At 38.2% G+C, this 17,079-nt stretch overlaps 1 protein-coding gene across 5 annotated transcripts in view; it reads right to left on the bottom strand.

The window, feature by feature from the left end:
* Positions 1 to 2,485: 2,485 nt before the first annotated feature.
* SUCO (SUN domain containing ossification factor) overlaps positions 2,486 to 17,079 on the bottom strand; it is an 82,086-nt gene continuing 67,492 nt past the window's right edge. For 4 of the 5 annotated variants that reach the window (XM_075182449.1, XM_075182448.1, XM_075182447.1 and 1 more), the window contains 4 exons: positions 16,134 to 16,288; positions 10,992 to 11,083; positions 5,368 to 5,423; positions 2,486 to 3,150 (listed from right to left, as the gene is read on the bottom strand). In XM_075182449.1, coding sequence (XP_075038550.1) covers positions 2,707 to 3,150; positions 5,368 to 5,423; positions 10,992 to 11,083; positions 16,134 to 16,288 — 747 coding nt within the window. In that variant the 3' untranslated portion in view covers positions 2,486 to 2,706. Of the gene's footprint in view, positions 3,151 to 5,367; positions 5,424 to 8,946; positions 9,122 to 10,991; positions 11,084 to 16,133; positions 16,289 to 17,079 lie in introns of those variants that run through there. The other variant, XM_075182452.1, reaches the window with a different exon arrangement.

The raw sequence follows: 17,079 nt of genomic DNA on the forward strand, positions 1-17,079 counted from the left end.
ACCAAGTGCTGCTTTGCTGCAGGTAACAAGAAGAAATTATACATTTTTTCTACAGGTCAGCGAATGAGTCACCCCCAAAATCCACAGTACTAAAACAGTTCAATGCATTGTATGTCTAAAAGCAAACTCTAAAACGTAAAAGTTAAACCAACGATCAATGAAATGTATCCATTTAACATGTCCCAAACTAACTTTATGGGTTGGTGTGATCCAGATGCATTGCTTTTCTTTGGCATTTGTTTGAAATGACTATAATACCTTCCTCTAGTCTACAGAGGTAACTGTGGTCTATAAAAGCATTCGGCAGATAATCGCTCCAGTATCATGCAAAATGATACCTAAATGGTATACAATAAATAACCCTCCACTGTGTTGATAACATTGCAATGATGCATCGTACAGCAACGGCAATGCCTTTGTTTTAAGAGACTGGCACTGACCTACAACATATGTATTTTTTAAGATAGTAATACAACCCCTTTAAGAGAGACACTAAAAAAATCCATAGAATTTACTGTGAAGAATGCCAAGTCGCATGTGGATACGCAAGTAGGATTCCATTAACTTAGAGTACAGGTACACAAATATTTGAGGTTCCATTGTGTATATTATGCCTTTTCGTCTCATGTCCCATTGCCTCTGGATACTGCTACAACTGCATATAGACAGAGGCAAAGGGAAAATGTCCTGGATTTCTACAATATTCTAGGTCTACAAATCTCAATCTCACCACCAATTTCCGACATCTTTACTTGGCAAATAGTTTTTTTGTTCCTAATTAAAGTGTTAATAGAATAAAAAAATAAAAAATAAAAAAAAAAAAACAATTTAAAACATACAATGTATCCAACCATTTGTAAAATTTTAAACAGCTGAATTCTTCTCAGTAGTTTTATTAAAGCTCACATAATCAGGGCTTTTTTCTTTGAAAAATCCTGAATGCAAATCTAATTATATCTAACAAAATATAATTAAGTTAACCTGGTCAAATACTAGAATTGTGGAATAGATTACCTTTTTATATGTTGTATACAGTGCAAATAGCTATTCTTTTGGCAATATTGAAAATTAGCCCATGTAAATGTTTTAAGGTGATCAAAGGATTATTTAATAAAATGTTAACAGCGCAAATGTCCTGTAAATGAAGCCAATTTGCAATCACAAGCCTAACTTGCACTAGATTGATCAAAGCACACTTTTGCTATTGGCACCAATAAAACCTTAAAAAGAGAGAACGCCATGAAATAAAAAACTGTTTTATTTGAGAAGTCAAGCCCACCATCCCAACTTGCAAAACCATGGTGATCCTATTCACGGGACCCCCAGGGCTTGGTTAAAAAATCATCATACCAGCTCTTACACTATTAATGATCCTTCAGGCTCACAGCTTGTAGTTTTAATGTCCATAACTGATGGACAGTGTGAGTAAACCGAAAGCGGTGTATCATGGAGGATCATAGGACTGCAGGAACTGTCAGGGTGGGTTTCTCATGAGCCTTTTTGAGTTCATAACTATTAATTCAATTTAGCTTAATATTTGGGTTCATAAGAATATCTTAACGCTTGTTACACGACTTTTGTATTGCAGATTGGCATATATAAAATATCTTTAATTAGGAGTAGCAAGTGGAAAATGTACCGATTGTAGGATTCCCAATCAAAACAAAGTAAAATGCATTAATTCTTAAGTTATTGAACCCGCTTATACTAAGTGAAACAGCTTAAATAAGCATTTCATTGTATCTCCTTTTATCTCTAGATGAAAATTACAGCACATTATCTAAAGACTGTGATGAAGTTATGTGACTGGATCCTGGAGAGGTCTAAGACTGGTCAGAAATGTAAATTAGGCTGTAACACCTTTATGATCAGCAGGGCTACTGATTCATTTTAGAGGCACCCCTGGCAGCAAAGGACTCACCACAAGCATATTCTTTTACTCCATATACTCTAGATTACACACGCACATTCAAACCAAGTGGAAAAAGTTGCAATATTTAGTCAGAAGACAACCAATGTAGGTAACAGGTTTTCTTGAAGAACTGTACAGCTGTAGAAGCTCAGGGTTATCTTTTGGGAAACAACCACACCTAACACACATAGAACATCTAATATATTTAACCCTTCACGTTGGGGTTTTTTTTTTTTTTCCTCGCATTCCTCCCAGAAATGTCCTGATACACTATAGTGTTAAACTGTGAAGCGGCAAGAAAGATCAGGGGAAAAAAGCAAATTAACAAAAGAAACAATTATAAAAACAAATATATATATATATATATATATATATATATATATATATATATATATATATTATATATTTTCACACATTCACACTTGGTGCTTTTCTCTCTGGTAGCATTATAAATAGACAGAAGGCACATAAATATGGAAAGGTGCAAGTACAGGAACGTCAGGATAGGGGACGAGAGGTTGAGCTCAAGTTCAACCCAACAAACTAGGTATAAAATGTCACCCCAAGTAAATGAACTGTGTAAAATCTAATCCTATTTAATGATTTCCATATGGAGACCGGTATGCCCCATTTCCTTTTTTTAAAATGTCCAGGAATTGGAGATGATTCATATTTTTCCAAGACCAGCTCAATCTAGTCAGGTTGTGCATGTAATCCTTAAATCATACGCTGGATACTTCCTCTATGTAGTAACAGAGGTGGAAAACAAAGAAAAAATAGATACCCTGCAATGATTAGAGATGACCAGAAACTGTTGTAACCCCAAATGTTCCCACAGTCAAGTCTTTGTTGGTTTTGAGAATGTCATGCAGACTGGGCATGGACCCGGATTTAGTCTGTACTAAGGTTTTGATGAACTTTCCTTGGTCCTGAAGTTTCGAGCGCCTGCGCTTAATGGCTCTTTTTTCAGTTTTCGTCTTTTGAGGTTGTCCGTTACAAAGCGCTGAGCAGGCTGTGATGCCACAGAAATAAGACTCCTCTGATTGGGAAGAGGTCTCGGAGCTGCCCTCGGAAGGTGGCCCTTTGTAGGAAGAATGGTACACCTCTCCCATATTGGAGAAGTCTCTCTGGTTTGTGAAGTCTTTCTTTGCTTTAATGTCCCCATTTGGGAGGGCTTTTAATGGATCCATCGGCTTTAAGGTCTCGATCTTTTCAGTTTTATATTTGCAACGCTTTTTCTGCAGATAGAACAGTAAACACAAGTTCAAAAATGAGAATAGAAATAAAACTATGTAACATTTCACACGGGTACTGGGAAGACATTCAGTTATGTTAGAAAAATATGCAAATTATTGCTGAAGATAGGTTGCTTCAAACGGTCACTAAAACGGTGCAAACTGAAGCCACAAAAATGCAGTGCACTTATACTGCTATGTGCGTTTACCAGCAGGCCATTATATCCAATTCATTGCATAGCATCTATCACATACAAAAGGCACAGGCAGCTTATTTCCCATTCTCCAGTATGGGAGTTTGAAAGGACTGTATTGTATACACTGTATACTCTTAGAATTACAGCTGCTATTTTTGGCCTCGTCATCTCTCCCATTCCTTCCAAGATGTGCCTCTTCTGGATCTTTACAAGGACCTCTGTTTTGAAGCCAAAATTTCTCTTTATAGAATTTATAGAAAAGGACACAAAAAAAATAACACACAGAAGGTGGGGTGGGCTTTTCAGCTAACAAGAGCTTATGTTGTTTTAAATAAATAAAAAAAAGGGGTGGTGGAAAAAATAAATAAATCAAGTGGCGGTAATATGGACTACTTGAAATTAACTCTAGGGGGTAAATGTATTAATGTCCGGATTCTTCAACCCCGGCGTGTTCAGTGTCTTCGGTGATTAAATTTAAAGCGGCGCTGCATTGTAAAGGGAAACTTCCCTTTACAATGCAGCGCCGCTTTAAATTTAATCGCCGAAGACGCTGAACACGCCGGGGTTGAAGAATCCGGACATTAATACATTTACCCCTAGATGACCTACTAAATCATTTATTTCAAGAATGTTTCCTTAGTTTAAAAATAAGAACATCTGCTGGTCAAAAAGTATAAAACAACACGAACAACTGTGCATGTCTTAGAACAAACTAAGTTACAAATATCAATGTTTTAGTGCCATCTGCTGATGAAAGCTGTAATACAACTGCTACAATTAAATCACCTACATCAGGCCTGTCCAACCTGCGGCCCTCCAGGTGTTGTGAAACTACAAACCCCAGCATGCAATGCCAGTAGACAACCTGTTGATAGCTGGAAGGGCATGCTGGGACTTGTAGTTTCACAACATCTGGAGGGCCGCAGGTTGGACAGGCCTGACCTACATGAAAAGCACATTTCCTTGAATGAAAAAATCTGTAATATTTTTAATGCTTTTCAATAAAATCATTAGCCCATGATAATATTTGCTGCTTATGGGCAACTTCAAACAGTTACTTATCTGCATGGATGTTTGTTTTTTTGGAGTGTGGACTGATTTCATTCTTCAAAAATGCTACTAAAATGTCTTCATTTGCTTGAACTGGATTCTTAAAAAAAAACATTATCTATGGATTTATATTTAATATTAAAAGAAACTTATACATAGAAAGTGAAAGCTACATCACTTCCAACTCTCCTGGACATTGAAAAATGGTCTAGGTATTTTCTCTTTTATGTGGCAAAGACCCATCTGGATGAAGCCTTAGAGTATTTAGAGTTGTATGTATAAGCATGTCGACATCAAATCAATTCTGCATTTTGGGGTTTGAGCATTCAACTAGAATTGCACATTTGATTGCCAAAGTCATCAGTGCTTAGTACATGATCCTTATACATACCAGAGAACACACAGAGCAGTGCTGAAATGTGATATATGGGTGCATTTCAGCGCTGCTCTATGTAGGTTTTGTGGTTGTTCCTTAGTAGGGCTTAGAAATTGGCCCTAATTTAGCAGCTGCGTTTTGTGTATATTAGGCGTGGTACATTTAAAGTTAAAAGGTTTGGTACCCGTTGGAACATCTCCTCCTCTAACTTCAGGGTGACAATTCAATGGAGACACCTCTCTTGGGACCTGCCTAGCTACCTGGTAATAACTGCAGTGCTTGATGCTGGCAAGCATGGTGAGCAAACACGTTTCTTTGCTGTTGGAATGCAAGAGAGATTTAATCTTCAAATGTCATTTTCACTTCCTCTAATCCATCAATAAGGGAGGCAATCCAGCAATTCAATAAAACGTGCTATATTCACTGCATAGCAGAAAATACCATCCCAGAGATGACTTAAGTCTTCAGCGCCATTACCGCTCAGCTCACCATGCTTGTAGCAAACATGAAACAACTGCAGAGGGATTTAATTTCTATGACGTTTATATTTTTCTATATTTTTCTTTGTTCACATATGCTAAAGAGATTATAAAGTACCTTTTTCTCTGGAGAAAATTTCAATGGTTCCACAATATACAAATCATCAGGATTCACTAAAGAAAGAAGAAGACATGTAATGAAATAACTGCACAGGACTTTTCATGACTGTCATTGTTACTCAGATCCTGATCATTTGAAGCTGCAACACTTTCTGGAAAAATCAGTGAAATCTGTGGTTATATAAATGTAAATAGATTCAGTACTAGGGGAAATATAGTCAAGTGAAACCTAGTATCGGCCAGAATGTGGCTTTTTTGTAAGAATCTTTAAACAAAACAAAAAAAAAACATGGTAAATATGTTTTAGTTCCCACACTATTCTGTGTACCTTAAATGATTTTACAACTGACAGAAAAGACTTTGATGTATTTAGTCAGGCATATATTGAGGTTATGACTATAATCTGCATATATGGTTTGTTTCCAAACCATGTTAATTTAACATTCCCCTATTTTATACTTTTATTACATACTCCTGGTAGGTAAGGGTAATGCCATATATCTATAACTACCAATACACAAGTGACCATGAACAAGCAACAGATCACACATGGATCACGAGTCCCAGTTAATATGGTCATTGTTGATGACATAGGCCAACAGCTGACTGGATCTTCCAGCAGCCACTATCAACATCTGATCTATCCGCAATAAGAGATTAATCTCAATCACTGGCCACTTTGGACCCAGACAAGCATTGATGTATGACCAGCATGCTATAAAACAACCTATTTGCTTGTGGAAATAGTGGTGTGCACGGGTAGCTTTAGTTTAATAGTTAGAAAAGTCAAGATGAGACAGCAGTGTTAAAAGTAGCAGTGGGACCAATTATACATAACATAAAAAAATACCCTGCAACAATACATACACAAGTATAAAAAAAAAAATGTTGATTTGGAAGCCCATCTGCATTTTAGGATTTATTGTCATTTTATAGCTGGCAAGGTGTTCCACTTGGCTTTCATTTGCACAATACTCACCAAATGTCCTGAAAAACTTTAAATTCCCCAATCAGCCCCTTGGAACAAGTGTTTAAATATAGCAACAATGTTCTTTGACATCAGTATTTTCACAGCATACAAATGCTGCAGCCTTAAGACAGAAAAACTGTTTTCATCTGCTCATTAATGACAGTCAGGCTGTCATTAATGTGTTGCTTCAAGTTCCTGAAGGTAATCATTACCCGATCAGAATATCTGCAATGTCTGTGCCTATGCCTTGTTCAAAACTTGTCTTGCAATTTGAGACTATTTTAAACTATGTTCATGAGTGTTCTATTTTTAAATCCAGTAAAACTTTTTGAAATGTACCAGATACTTTAGGTATCCTTAACTAGGTACAGGTCCTGTGCTCAATAGAAACCTACTATATAGGCAACTTCTATGGTCTTTGGTTCTGAAACTCAATACCATAATATATATATAGATATATATGGATAGATATAGATATATATATAGATAGATATATATAGATATATATATATATATAAATAGATATATAGATATAGATATAGAGATATATATATATATATATATATATATATATATATATATATATATATATATATATCTATATCGAGAGAGAGAGTATATAGAGAGAGAGTATATAGAGAGAGAGAGTATATAGAGAGAGAGAGATATACACACACAGCGCATTTGCACATATTAATATATTTAGTAAGCGGTGTAAACTTTCCACATCATGCATTGACACTGCTGCATACTAAATGTGCAGATAAGTCTTCCACTTAAGGCATACAGAAATCCCTAATGTACTTTATTTAAAAAATTGCATCAATAGCTGCTACAGCTGCTATGTGTTTCATACAGGAGGTACTTTTGATACCAAACCACATTACTACTGTTGTGAGACCCTACTGCTTCCACCATCTATCAGTCTCCGCCCACCCACCACAGCCCCGTCTTCACACAATCATAAGAGAGGACAGGTAACTTCCCCCCCCCAAGATCAAAACACTAAGTATACTGATTATCTCATTGGCTAAATGTTGATTAACCCCCCCCACACACTTCAATATTAATGAGAAGGAACTGGAGACTTAAGGTACTCCGATACTAGACAAAATCTGCCATGCTGACTTTGATGACTGCAATCCTAAGAATATAGTAAGTCATCTGCTGGCTTTCTAATTGCGCTCCTGATTTTGCAACAATAGCAGTCTTGGTAGGTCAGGTGAAAGGACCCTCCCCCCACCTGTATAGGACATCCCTCAAATAGTCTTAGCCATGATTTCAAGCTACACCTGTACCCTAACACCATGTTTGAACTTACTTCTAATAATTACGCCGATTGCTCCAGTATCACAGTACTAAATAACTTATTGTCAAGCCCCAAGTTTGCTGTGCTGGGGTAATTGCGAGCTGGCTCAGCAGGAGCCTTGGATCGAAAGGACCAGCATAGTGGACCAAATTGCGCATACACAATATAAAAGTGGAACGCTGCATAAGGATTAATTATGTCAACCATCTTCAGTATCTCCAAGGAGTAGAACATGAGCGCACAGTAGTCCTCATCTCAAAGGAAACAGTTTATCTAAACCTTTATAGTGGAGAGGCCCTAAGCAATACAGCCAGCAGCTGGAGACCAGTAATCATTCATCTGGGGCGGGGGATTCATGTTAATAGCCAGAAGCAAACACTAAAAGTCCTTTTACAATACGGATTAACTGCATGTAGGTGAGTAATCTCGGGACTGTTTTGTGAAGATCTATCTTATGCCATTGACATCTGCCTGTCGCTAGTTTTAATTCCTTTTGCCCTTACCTGTACACTGCTTTATACAATTTAGACTTACGGTTCACTTAGGTCACGTACAGCCTGACATAAGGTGCTGCAGGAACATGTTGGGCAATACAACATTGTCTGGCACATGCTGGGTAAAGGAGTAAGGCATTGCTGATACATGTTAGACATTGCTGGGTGAATGTGTTGGGATACTGCTAATGCACTTTGGAAGATGTGGTGGGCACTGCTGGTACATGCTAGGTAGTACACATTGGGAAATCACACCCCTAAGGATTTGTACATCACTGTCTGAACACAGGTTTTGTCTTTTTTTTCTTACTGGCTCCTAACTTTTGGGAAAGTTTGTCAAGGCCTCCCTTAACATCGAATTCATAACAGCACCTAAAATGTTTATGCCTTGGTTTTAGAAAGGGTGACAATTTATTTTTCTGTCCTCTGTTTAAGAGATGTAATTCAGTAAAAGCTGTTACAAGGACCAGGTCATTCAGAGGTTAGAATTCGCGATCAAATAGAATAAAGCACCCAAACTTTAAATGATCAAGCTTTAGAACTCACTGGTGCATAATTGCACCTGGCTGACAACCAAGTGCTTTTGTATAGGTCAGGGAGATCCAAAGTTACAATATTGTAATAATTTAGGCAGGAGTATTGTTAACCTTATAACAGACACATTTTACTAATCAATCTATGACATCAGATTTCACAACTATTCAGATATTTCCAAAAGTTTTTACATATATTACGAACATCACTTGTATTACATAAAAATAATGGGCAAGGCTGTAAAAGAAGAACAGCTTTATTATATGCTATATAGAGCAGACTCTGGGTTTCAGGGCCTATATAAAAAACTTCACTCTGGGCTGGCAACAATCTGTTTGGGGGAGGCTGCAGAATGACTTTGATGACTGTATCTTCCTTTCTTCTGTACTATGGCTCCCTCTCCTGTCTAAGGCATGCAGGACACACCAACATCTGCTACTCACAGCTAAGCAGAAGATACAAAAGATGACACTTCAAACGTTTTGCAGAAGCGTACCCATGTCAACATAACGAGAAAGAAGCATATCCAACCATGGACAGAAAATGAATAGTTAAAGATTTCAAATAAAGAAGAAATCTATCCAAGCAAAATTTCTATTGGTTTTAAAGACAAACAGCAATTTATTTTGGTACTATACTCAAGAAAATATCTTGTTGTATCTAAAATAAAAAAATATATATATATTATATTTATTTCCCCTCACTAACACCTTTCTTGTATAAGAGAAGATTTTGCCCTGTAAAACCCTCCAACTTAATATGAAAAGTAAAGTTTAGGTTTTGTTAAAGAAATGTGGTTCATCTAGAAGCTTTACTATACAATACATTTTTTTTAATAAAACATCCTAAACATAGTGCTATGTAGGAAGAAGAGGAGAGCCTAGCAAAACATTTTTTAAGCCATGTTTCAGTATAATATCGCTGTACGTCCAAACTCAAGTTCTAAACAAAACTAGCAATGTAAAAATGTTTTAGGAAATTTTTACAGTTGAAAAATATATAATAGAGTTAAGAAAAAGTTGAGATTAGGCCAGCGGTTCCCAAAGTGTGCCCCGCGGCTCCCAGGGCTGTCACAGGTGTGCCGCGGCCAGGAAGAGGGAGGGGGGGGGGGGGGGGGGGGGGAACAAACAAAAAAAACTTACCAATCCGACGGCGCCTGGGACCCATCATCCTCCCTCCTCGCTTCTTACTGAATGTCTGGCATGATATCACGTCCAACTTTCAATGATGAGCGGCAGGAGAGAGGAGGATGCTGGGTCCTGGGCGCCGCCGGATTGGCAAGTTTTTTTTCCCTCTTCCTGGCCCCCGGGATGCAGAGGTCTCAGAGTGCGCGTGGAAAGGAAGGAGGGCACAGAGTGCGCGTGGAAAGGAAGGAGGGCACAGAGTGCGCGTGGAAAGGAAGGAGGGCACAGAGTGCGCGTGGAAAGGAAGGAGGGCCAAGAGTGCGCGTGGAAAGGAAGGAGGGCACAGAGTGCGCGTGGAAAGGAAGGAGGGCACAGAGTGCGCGTGGAAAGGAAGGAGGGCACAGAGTGCGCGTGGAAAGGAAGGAGGGCACAGAGTGCGCGTGGAAAGGAAGGAGGGCACAGAGTGCGCGTGGAAAGGAAGAAGGGCACAGAGTGCGCGTGGAAAGGAAGGAGGGCACAGAGTGTGCGTGGAAAGGAAGGAGGGCACAGAGTGTGCGTGGAAAGGAAGGAGGGCACAGAGTCAGTTAGTTGTAAGTTATTTTTTGACAGAATATATATATATATATATATATATATATATATATATATATATATTATTTTCCCTTGGATTTAAGTGTATTATTTTTGCATACAACTAAAGTATTTCTATCCTGACCTAAACGCTTATTACGGTTTTTTTTGGCCCAACTACTTATAAAACAGGACTGCTCGGTAAATATTTTGGAGGGGTGCCTTGAAAAAATTATGGAGACTCAAAGGGTGCCGCAAACTGCAAAAGTTTGGGAACCACTGGATTAGGCTGTGATTTATACAGTAAGAATGTATAGCTCATTTCTCACGTATGTATGTATGTATGTATGCATGCATGCATGTATACACATATATAACACACATACACACACAGTATATCCATCTTCAAATGGCTTGCTCTCCCATCTAAATATTCAGCCGCTGGGGTGCTGTACCTCCGCCGTAATCTTAATAGACCACAACAATAGAACCGAGATAGAGAGGGCACTCGCCAGTTCAAACAAAGTTGAAGTTTTTGTTCATATAGAACCTCTCTCAACACCACCATAGAGAGACTGTACGAAAAGCCTATGTATTTTTACATTGCATCTCATTACTTACCTTCTTTACTTGATAGTTGAAATGACTGAGAACGGATTAGGGGAAACGTGGTTCTTCTCTTAAGATTCATATCATCGTAAGAAGAAAAACACCTACAAAAGATACAGATGAAAAAAATTACTTGTGTAAAATGGACATGGGCATTCAGTTACTAGAAATACAACTATACCATGACCATTTTATGCACAGTGCGTTTTACCCAAGGAAAGAAGTTGACTTTGCGGAAGTATTCAATTGTACACAAGATGCCACAGAACATTGCTGCGATGTTCGGCTCCGCATATTTCCGGGTACTACGGTGGCCCAACTTTGCAGAATTTCCTCTATAGAATGGAAGAACTGTGTAATCATGCATAGCTACGGAGCTCCCCCGCATTCATGCCACAATTAATTTCCCTCCCTATGAATTTATGTAGCTCCTAGCTTTTGTAAAATAGTAGACAAGTCAGTTATTTTATTTCAACAGAATACAAATATTTGACCTAAATATCATGCATTTAAAATAAAAAACATGCAAAAAAAAAAAGAAAAGAAAGGCACAATAAGTGAGGGAAGGGGGCAACCTCAGTATGTAAACGTAAGGTGCACCTTAATATGTGTGACACAAGAACAATTTTAGAATACGATCACACTTTATATAATAAGAGCAAATCTCAACCAGTTGAATACATAACAAAGAAGCAACAAAAAGTTATTACAAATCAAGATAAAATAAGATGCATTTGTAGCAGGAAGCTGCTACACCATCAGGGAGTCTGTGTCATGCAAAAGCACTGGATAATCAAACAGTATGAATGTCCAAAGGGGACAACTTCCTCATTATATGATATGATTGTGTATCAACCCAATCAATTTGGTAGCAGTGGGTATAGGTCTTATATGAAAAGGGTATAGATGGAATAACATTCCACACAGTGGTCAAAGAAAAGAAAAAGTCCACAAAAATCAGATAAGCGCTATCCAAATGAGAACATAAGTTCAGGATGTTGCAGTGTAAAAAGTTCGTACATGTTTAATATTTAAACACATTTCTAAATGAATCAAAATCCGTGTAAGCATGCTGACCAATCAGCTAATTGAGCCAATTAGTCCAATTAGCCAAGGACTCTTCCGCTATTTAGAGAGCCATCTGGGCATCCACATCTGCACATTACACTATAGCTTGAAGGAGCCCACTGTACGAACGGGTGAAACACATAGGACTAAGAACTGACACTACACCAAACTGATTACTTGCCTCCATACTAGTTCGTTTCTCTCCGCCAACCATCCATATCTACGTGGAGTATTGGGAAAACAAAACAAAAAAGAGCGCTCTCTGCATTGCAAGCAATCAATGCTCAAAGAATTGGCTCAGACATAACTGCAGCACCCTACTTTGAACTTCATCCTCTCCGGAAGCATGGTGCCACCCCCAACCTAGCAACTGGGAAGACTATGTGCATGCTGTGCACTAGGAGGAACCCTAGAAGGAAGCCTGAGTGAGCGTTAAAAACTTTTTACACCACAACATCCGGAACTTATGTTTGTCTTTGGATATTGCTCATGTGATTTTTACTTATTCAAATTGGCATTTAAAAAAAAAACGTTATTCTATCTATACATTTGTCATATATGGTATACACCCACTGCTACCAAAGTGTTTGGGTATATACATAATCATATATTGAGGAATTTAGGACAGTCATTAATTTTGATTATCCAATGCTTTTGTAGGACACAGAATCCCTGAAGGTGTACCAACTTCCTGCTACAAATACATTTTATTCTATCTTTATTTGCAATACCCTTTTGCTGCTTTATAATATATTTTGTTTTGTTAGATAAAGTGTGTGATAATAATCCAAAGTGGTTCTTGTGTCACATATTCAGATACACATTTTACTTACATACTGATTTTTCTCTCTTCTCTCAGGTACTGCACCTTTGTTTTTTGTTTTGCATGTTTGGATTTTATTGGGAACCCCACATACCCATATTGGCAGCATTCTTTCAATACAATAGGGTAGTGCAGATTCATTATCCTAAAAACATTCATAACTACGGTGTTTATTTTTGCCAACAATGTAACTAAATAAACATTATTCCGCTTTCAGACCTATTAGCTTGTATACAAATACACAGACAAGAAAAATAATTCATTACTTGTTGCCCTCGAGAATCCTTAGTGCAACAATATATAAATGTTTAAGTGATCGACAATTTGACAAAATTAATTTACAGTACTTTGTGGCAATTTGTACAGTAGGGTGTCCAAAGTCTTGTCTAAATACTATCAATGAACTTTCTTCTTGTAATGCAAAATGCCTTAAGAACATAAAATAGTTCATGTACCATTTGTGTTTTAGGCTAAAAACGCTGTGCCTCACTTGATTTTAACTTACTAAGCATGTGACTGATTAAAATGGGTTTTATGTCTACATGCAATGTGTCCTATAGCCATTTGTGTTTACACTTTTGTCTGCATGCGGTTGCGCCATGGAGCATTTTTCTTAATACGCTGCTTTTTCCATTTCAGTGCGTTCCAAGCATGTAGCATTCATGTAGCATTGTGTACATACCCACTATATTTGCAAATGTTATGGGAAGTTCATTTATATAAGCCAACATGCATATAGGCATTTTTGAGAAGTAATCATTGTTAAACTCTAACGAGGGGTTACACAATCTGCTGATGTATTTTCCCATTGATTGCCATGACCCATTCATTTCAATGGAGTTGTGCACTACAAGGAAAACAATAGGCTATAAAAATTAATGGGCCATAGCAATTAGTGAAGCTTGCCAGCACTGGCAATGATTTTATTCTCACATCAATAGACGTTTAATTCGTAGCTGTTGATATATGATCAACGCAGGGAAGTTCTTGGGTTGGACTCCCCTTCACCACCAGCCAATCATATAGCAAATAGTATGGGAAACCGCTTGTGATTTGCCGATTAGCTAAGGAAAGTCATGATCAATAGAGGGCACACTTATCAGAAAGGGCTCCGAGCAGAGCAGTATGAGCTATGCTTTATGGTCTATTTGTCTTTATTGTGAGTTGATTACAAGAAGTTTTCCTTGAATTACCTTCTTCATTAAAAAAAAGGAGGCTCTTGTTTGTCGGTTTCGTTTGGATTGAAAATTAAGGGCATTTCGGTTTGGATTAGAAGATCTGGTTTGGCTTTCCATTTTGGTTTACAGTTTAAAATGATTTCCCTTTGGATTAAAAACTGCAGAAATCCCATTGGATTATGGAGGTGTTTTAAAGTGGCGAATGAGTATATCGGGGTGTGTTTTATTTAATAATCAGTTTAGAAACACACGCTTTTTTAAAAATATATATTTTTCTACATTACATTTATATGTGTGAGGAGTATTCGGGATTTGTTCTGTCAATGACCTCTCCTCATTACCTATTAGCACCACACACTCCTGCCTTCAGGATTTCACCTGCGCTGGTCCTCAGATTTGGAACTCCGTGCCCAATTAGACTCGACACCAACCTTGAATGTTTCAAACGCTCCCTGAAAACTCACCTTTTCACACATGCCTACCTATTGTCTCCATTTGCCACCCTAAATCTATTAATGTTAACTCTCACAAGTTTGGCCCTCTCTACCTCCCCTCATCTTTGTAATTTTTCCTTTGTTCTAGTTTTGTCTTCTTATGTTTTGCTTTCTCTATACTCTCTTGTATTGATTTTTACTGATTCTATTGTTTCTTTTGTCCCTTTTCTGTATTTTATTCCAATTTATTTTTGTTGATTGTGCGGCAGTGTGGATTCTTTAGTGTCAAAGAGTATGATGATTTGTTAACATTATACTTAGAAAAATAATGAGGCAAACTTGTTTCTCCGGTGGTGCGCATTTTAATTTCCATTACCCTGGTAACCACAAAGAGCCCCTCACTTACCAGATTGTTACCGAATCACACTATGGCAGGGGAATCCCATGCTGCAGATTTCCCTGTCAGTGTGGCCGGCCCAGCCTATCTAGCCTGTTCTACTTTCCACTTCAGCAGGGGAACCATACTTCAGTTGCGCGAATAACCAATATAGAGTTCTTTTTAGATCAGCACATACATAGATATGTGTGCTGGCTGTGATCACGAGCTGTCACAAATGTGTATCGCATAATATGTAATTAGTTAATTGATCTTGCAGTGTATTTAAGTCTCTTATGAGTCTACAATGATTCTGACCACTCCCTCTGATGAAGTTACGTTCCGTAATGAAACGCGTTAGGGGTATAGAGACAACAGTTTAGTTGTCCTTAAATGATTTCTGCCTACTGTTTGCAGTTTCATTCTTTTTTTTTTTTATTATATGCCTAATTGCCGGCTTTCTTCACCGCTGATCACATACAAGAATTTATACTCGTGGATTCATTTGGCATCATATGAATGGCGCTTTTCATCGAACTCTCTCCGTTCTCCTGATCCTATTCCTCATCACCCACCTATAATCATCGAAAAGGGTGTCAGGAGGCTATACAGCTTTGCATTCACCGCGATTCCTATTAGCTTGTACATTCAAGCTCACCGCTCGGACACTCATCAAGTTACTACCCGCTACAACTTGAAGGTCTCTGCTTACCATCTATAGGAGATTTCTATTTATATCGCTTAGGATTATACTCCTATTACTATACTCGATTTCCGAGGAGACAGAGGAGATCAATCTCCAGTAGAGCTGCACTTCAAGCGGGTGTGTGGAGTGGCATATTATCTCAGCCAAGACAGTGAGTAACCAACATCCATCATTCATGTTTGGAGATGGCCTTGTACCCTTTAGAGGTCTTGCGCTTAGTGATAATATGAGAGCTGTCAGAGAGCATCAGAAGTGCTGTCTCAACCATTGTGACACAGTAACCGGGAATAAAAATTGACCTTTTAAAACAGTAAAACTATCATTCACTGGTTAATTCACGTCATGTGAGCACTGACAATTTATCACAGGCGAGTCTAATCTAGCTGATCTGTGTCAAATATGAGCGTCTATATACCAAAAGGTGTTTCACTGCATTTTTTTCTGGAGATTTTACATAATATACTTAAGATTCCAGGGTGACAATGTTGACCACAACTGTATATTTGTAAATATAATATATATTTATACAAGTCAACATACATGTCATGCAATTTTCATATTGAACTTACCGTTTGGGACTTGGATAGTTATTGCTTTTAGGTATTTTTGATAGGCAATCATCGTTGAACTGTGACGAGTTTTTGCAGCGTTGTAAGCAAACCCACAACCCCATAATAATGCATAAAACCAAGGAGAGGATCAAATAACTTTGCTGATCAGTCACCTGAAATGCAAGAAGAAAGCAATCCTTAAAAACAGAAAATGTATTTTAAGCTCATAGATAAATTACTAAATCTGTACATCACCACCCAGATAATGCTTTACTGATGACAACGTTTACTATAAAGGGCATCGATATCAAATATCAATCTCAAATCACAAAACAATATCAAATGTAGCAGATTTAAAAGAATATTTTTGCACTAGCATTAAATCTCTTTCTCTGAATCCATCTGGGGGACAATGCTACCATGGGTTTATGAAGGTGCATGGAGTTGGCACTTAAAAAGTTAACTAAACTTGCTGCTGGCTCCTCCCCTTTCCAACCCCTACAGACCTCAGTGTAATACTAAAGCCCCAAGGAAGGAAAGTCAAACCATCAAGTTCAAACAGCAGAAGAGCAAAAGGGAGGGAATGCAGTGTCCCCCAGATGGATTCAGAGAAAGATTTAACGCAAGTACAAAAAAAAATGTTTTCTCAATCATCCAATCTGGGAACACTGCTACTATAGGGACTCTCCAAAACAACCCCCTAAGGGAGGGGCCGCTCTTGACTGCCTGGCACGTAGCCAAACACTGCGGCCAAAACTGGAGAACGACGCAAACACATTGAATTGGTCAAATCTTTTGACGGTATGGACAGATGACCAGCAAAGCTGCTCCGTGGGAGCCCCATGATGCGAGGCCCCCACCGAATGGGTAGAATGTGCCGTGAGCATATCTGGCACAGGCCGATTGGAGCTCACCTAGACCTGCCTAATCGTAGATTTCATCCAATGAGCAATAGTTTGGTTGG

This window comes from Mixophyes fleayi, chromosome 8 (genome assembly GCF_038048845.1).
Source record: "Mixophyes fleayi isolate aMixFle1 chromosome 8, aMixFle1.hap1, whole genome shotgun sequence".
NCBI classification, from domain to species: domain Eukaryota; kingdom Metazoa; phylum Chordata; class Amphibia; order Anura; family Limnodynastidae; genus Mixophyes; species Mixophyes fleayi.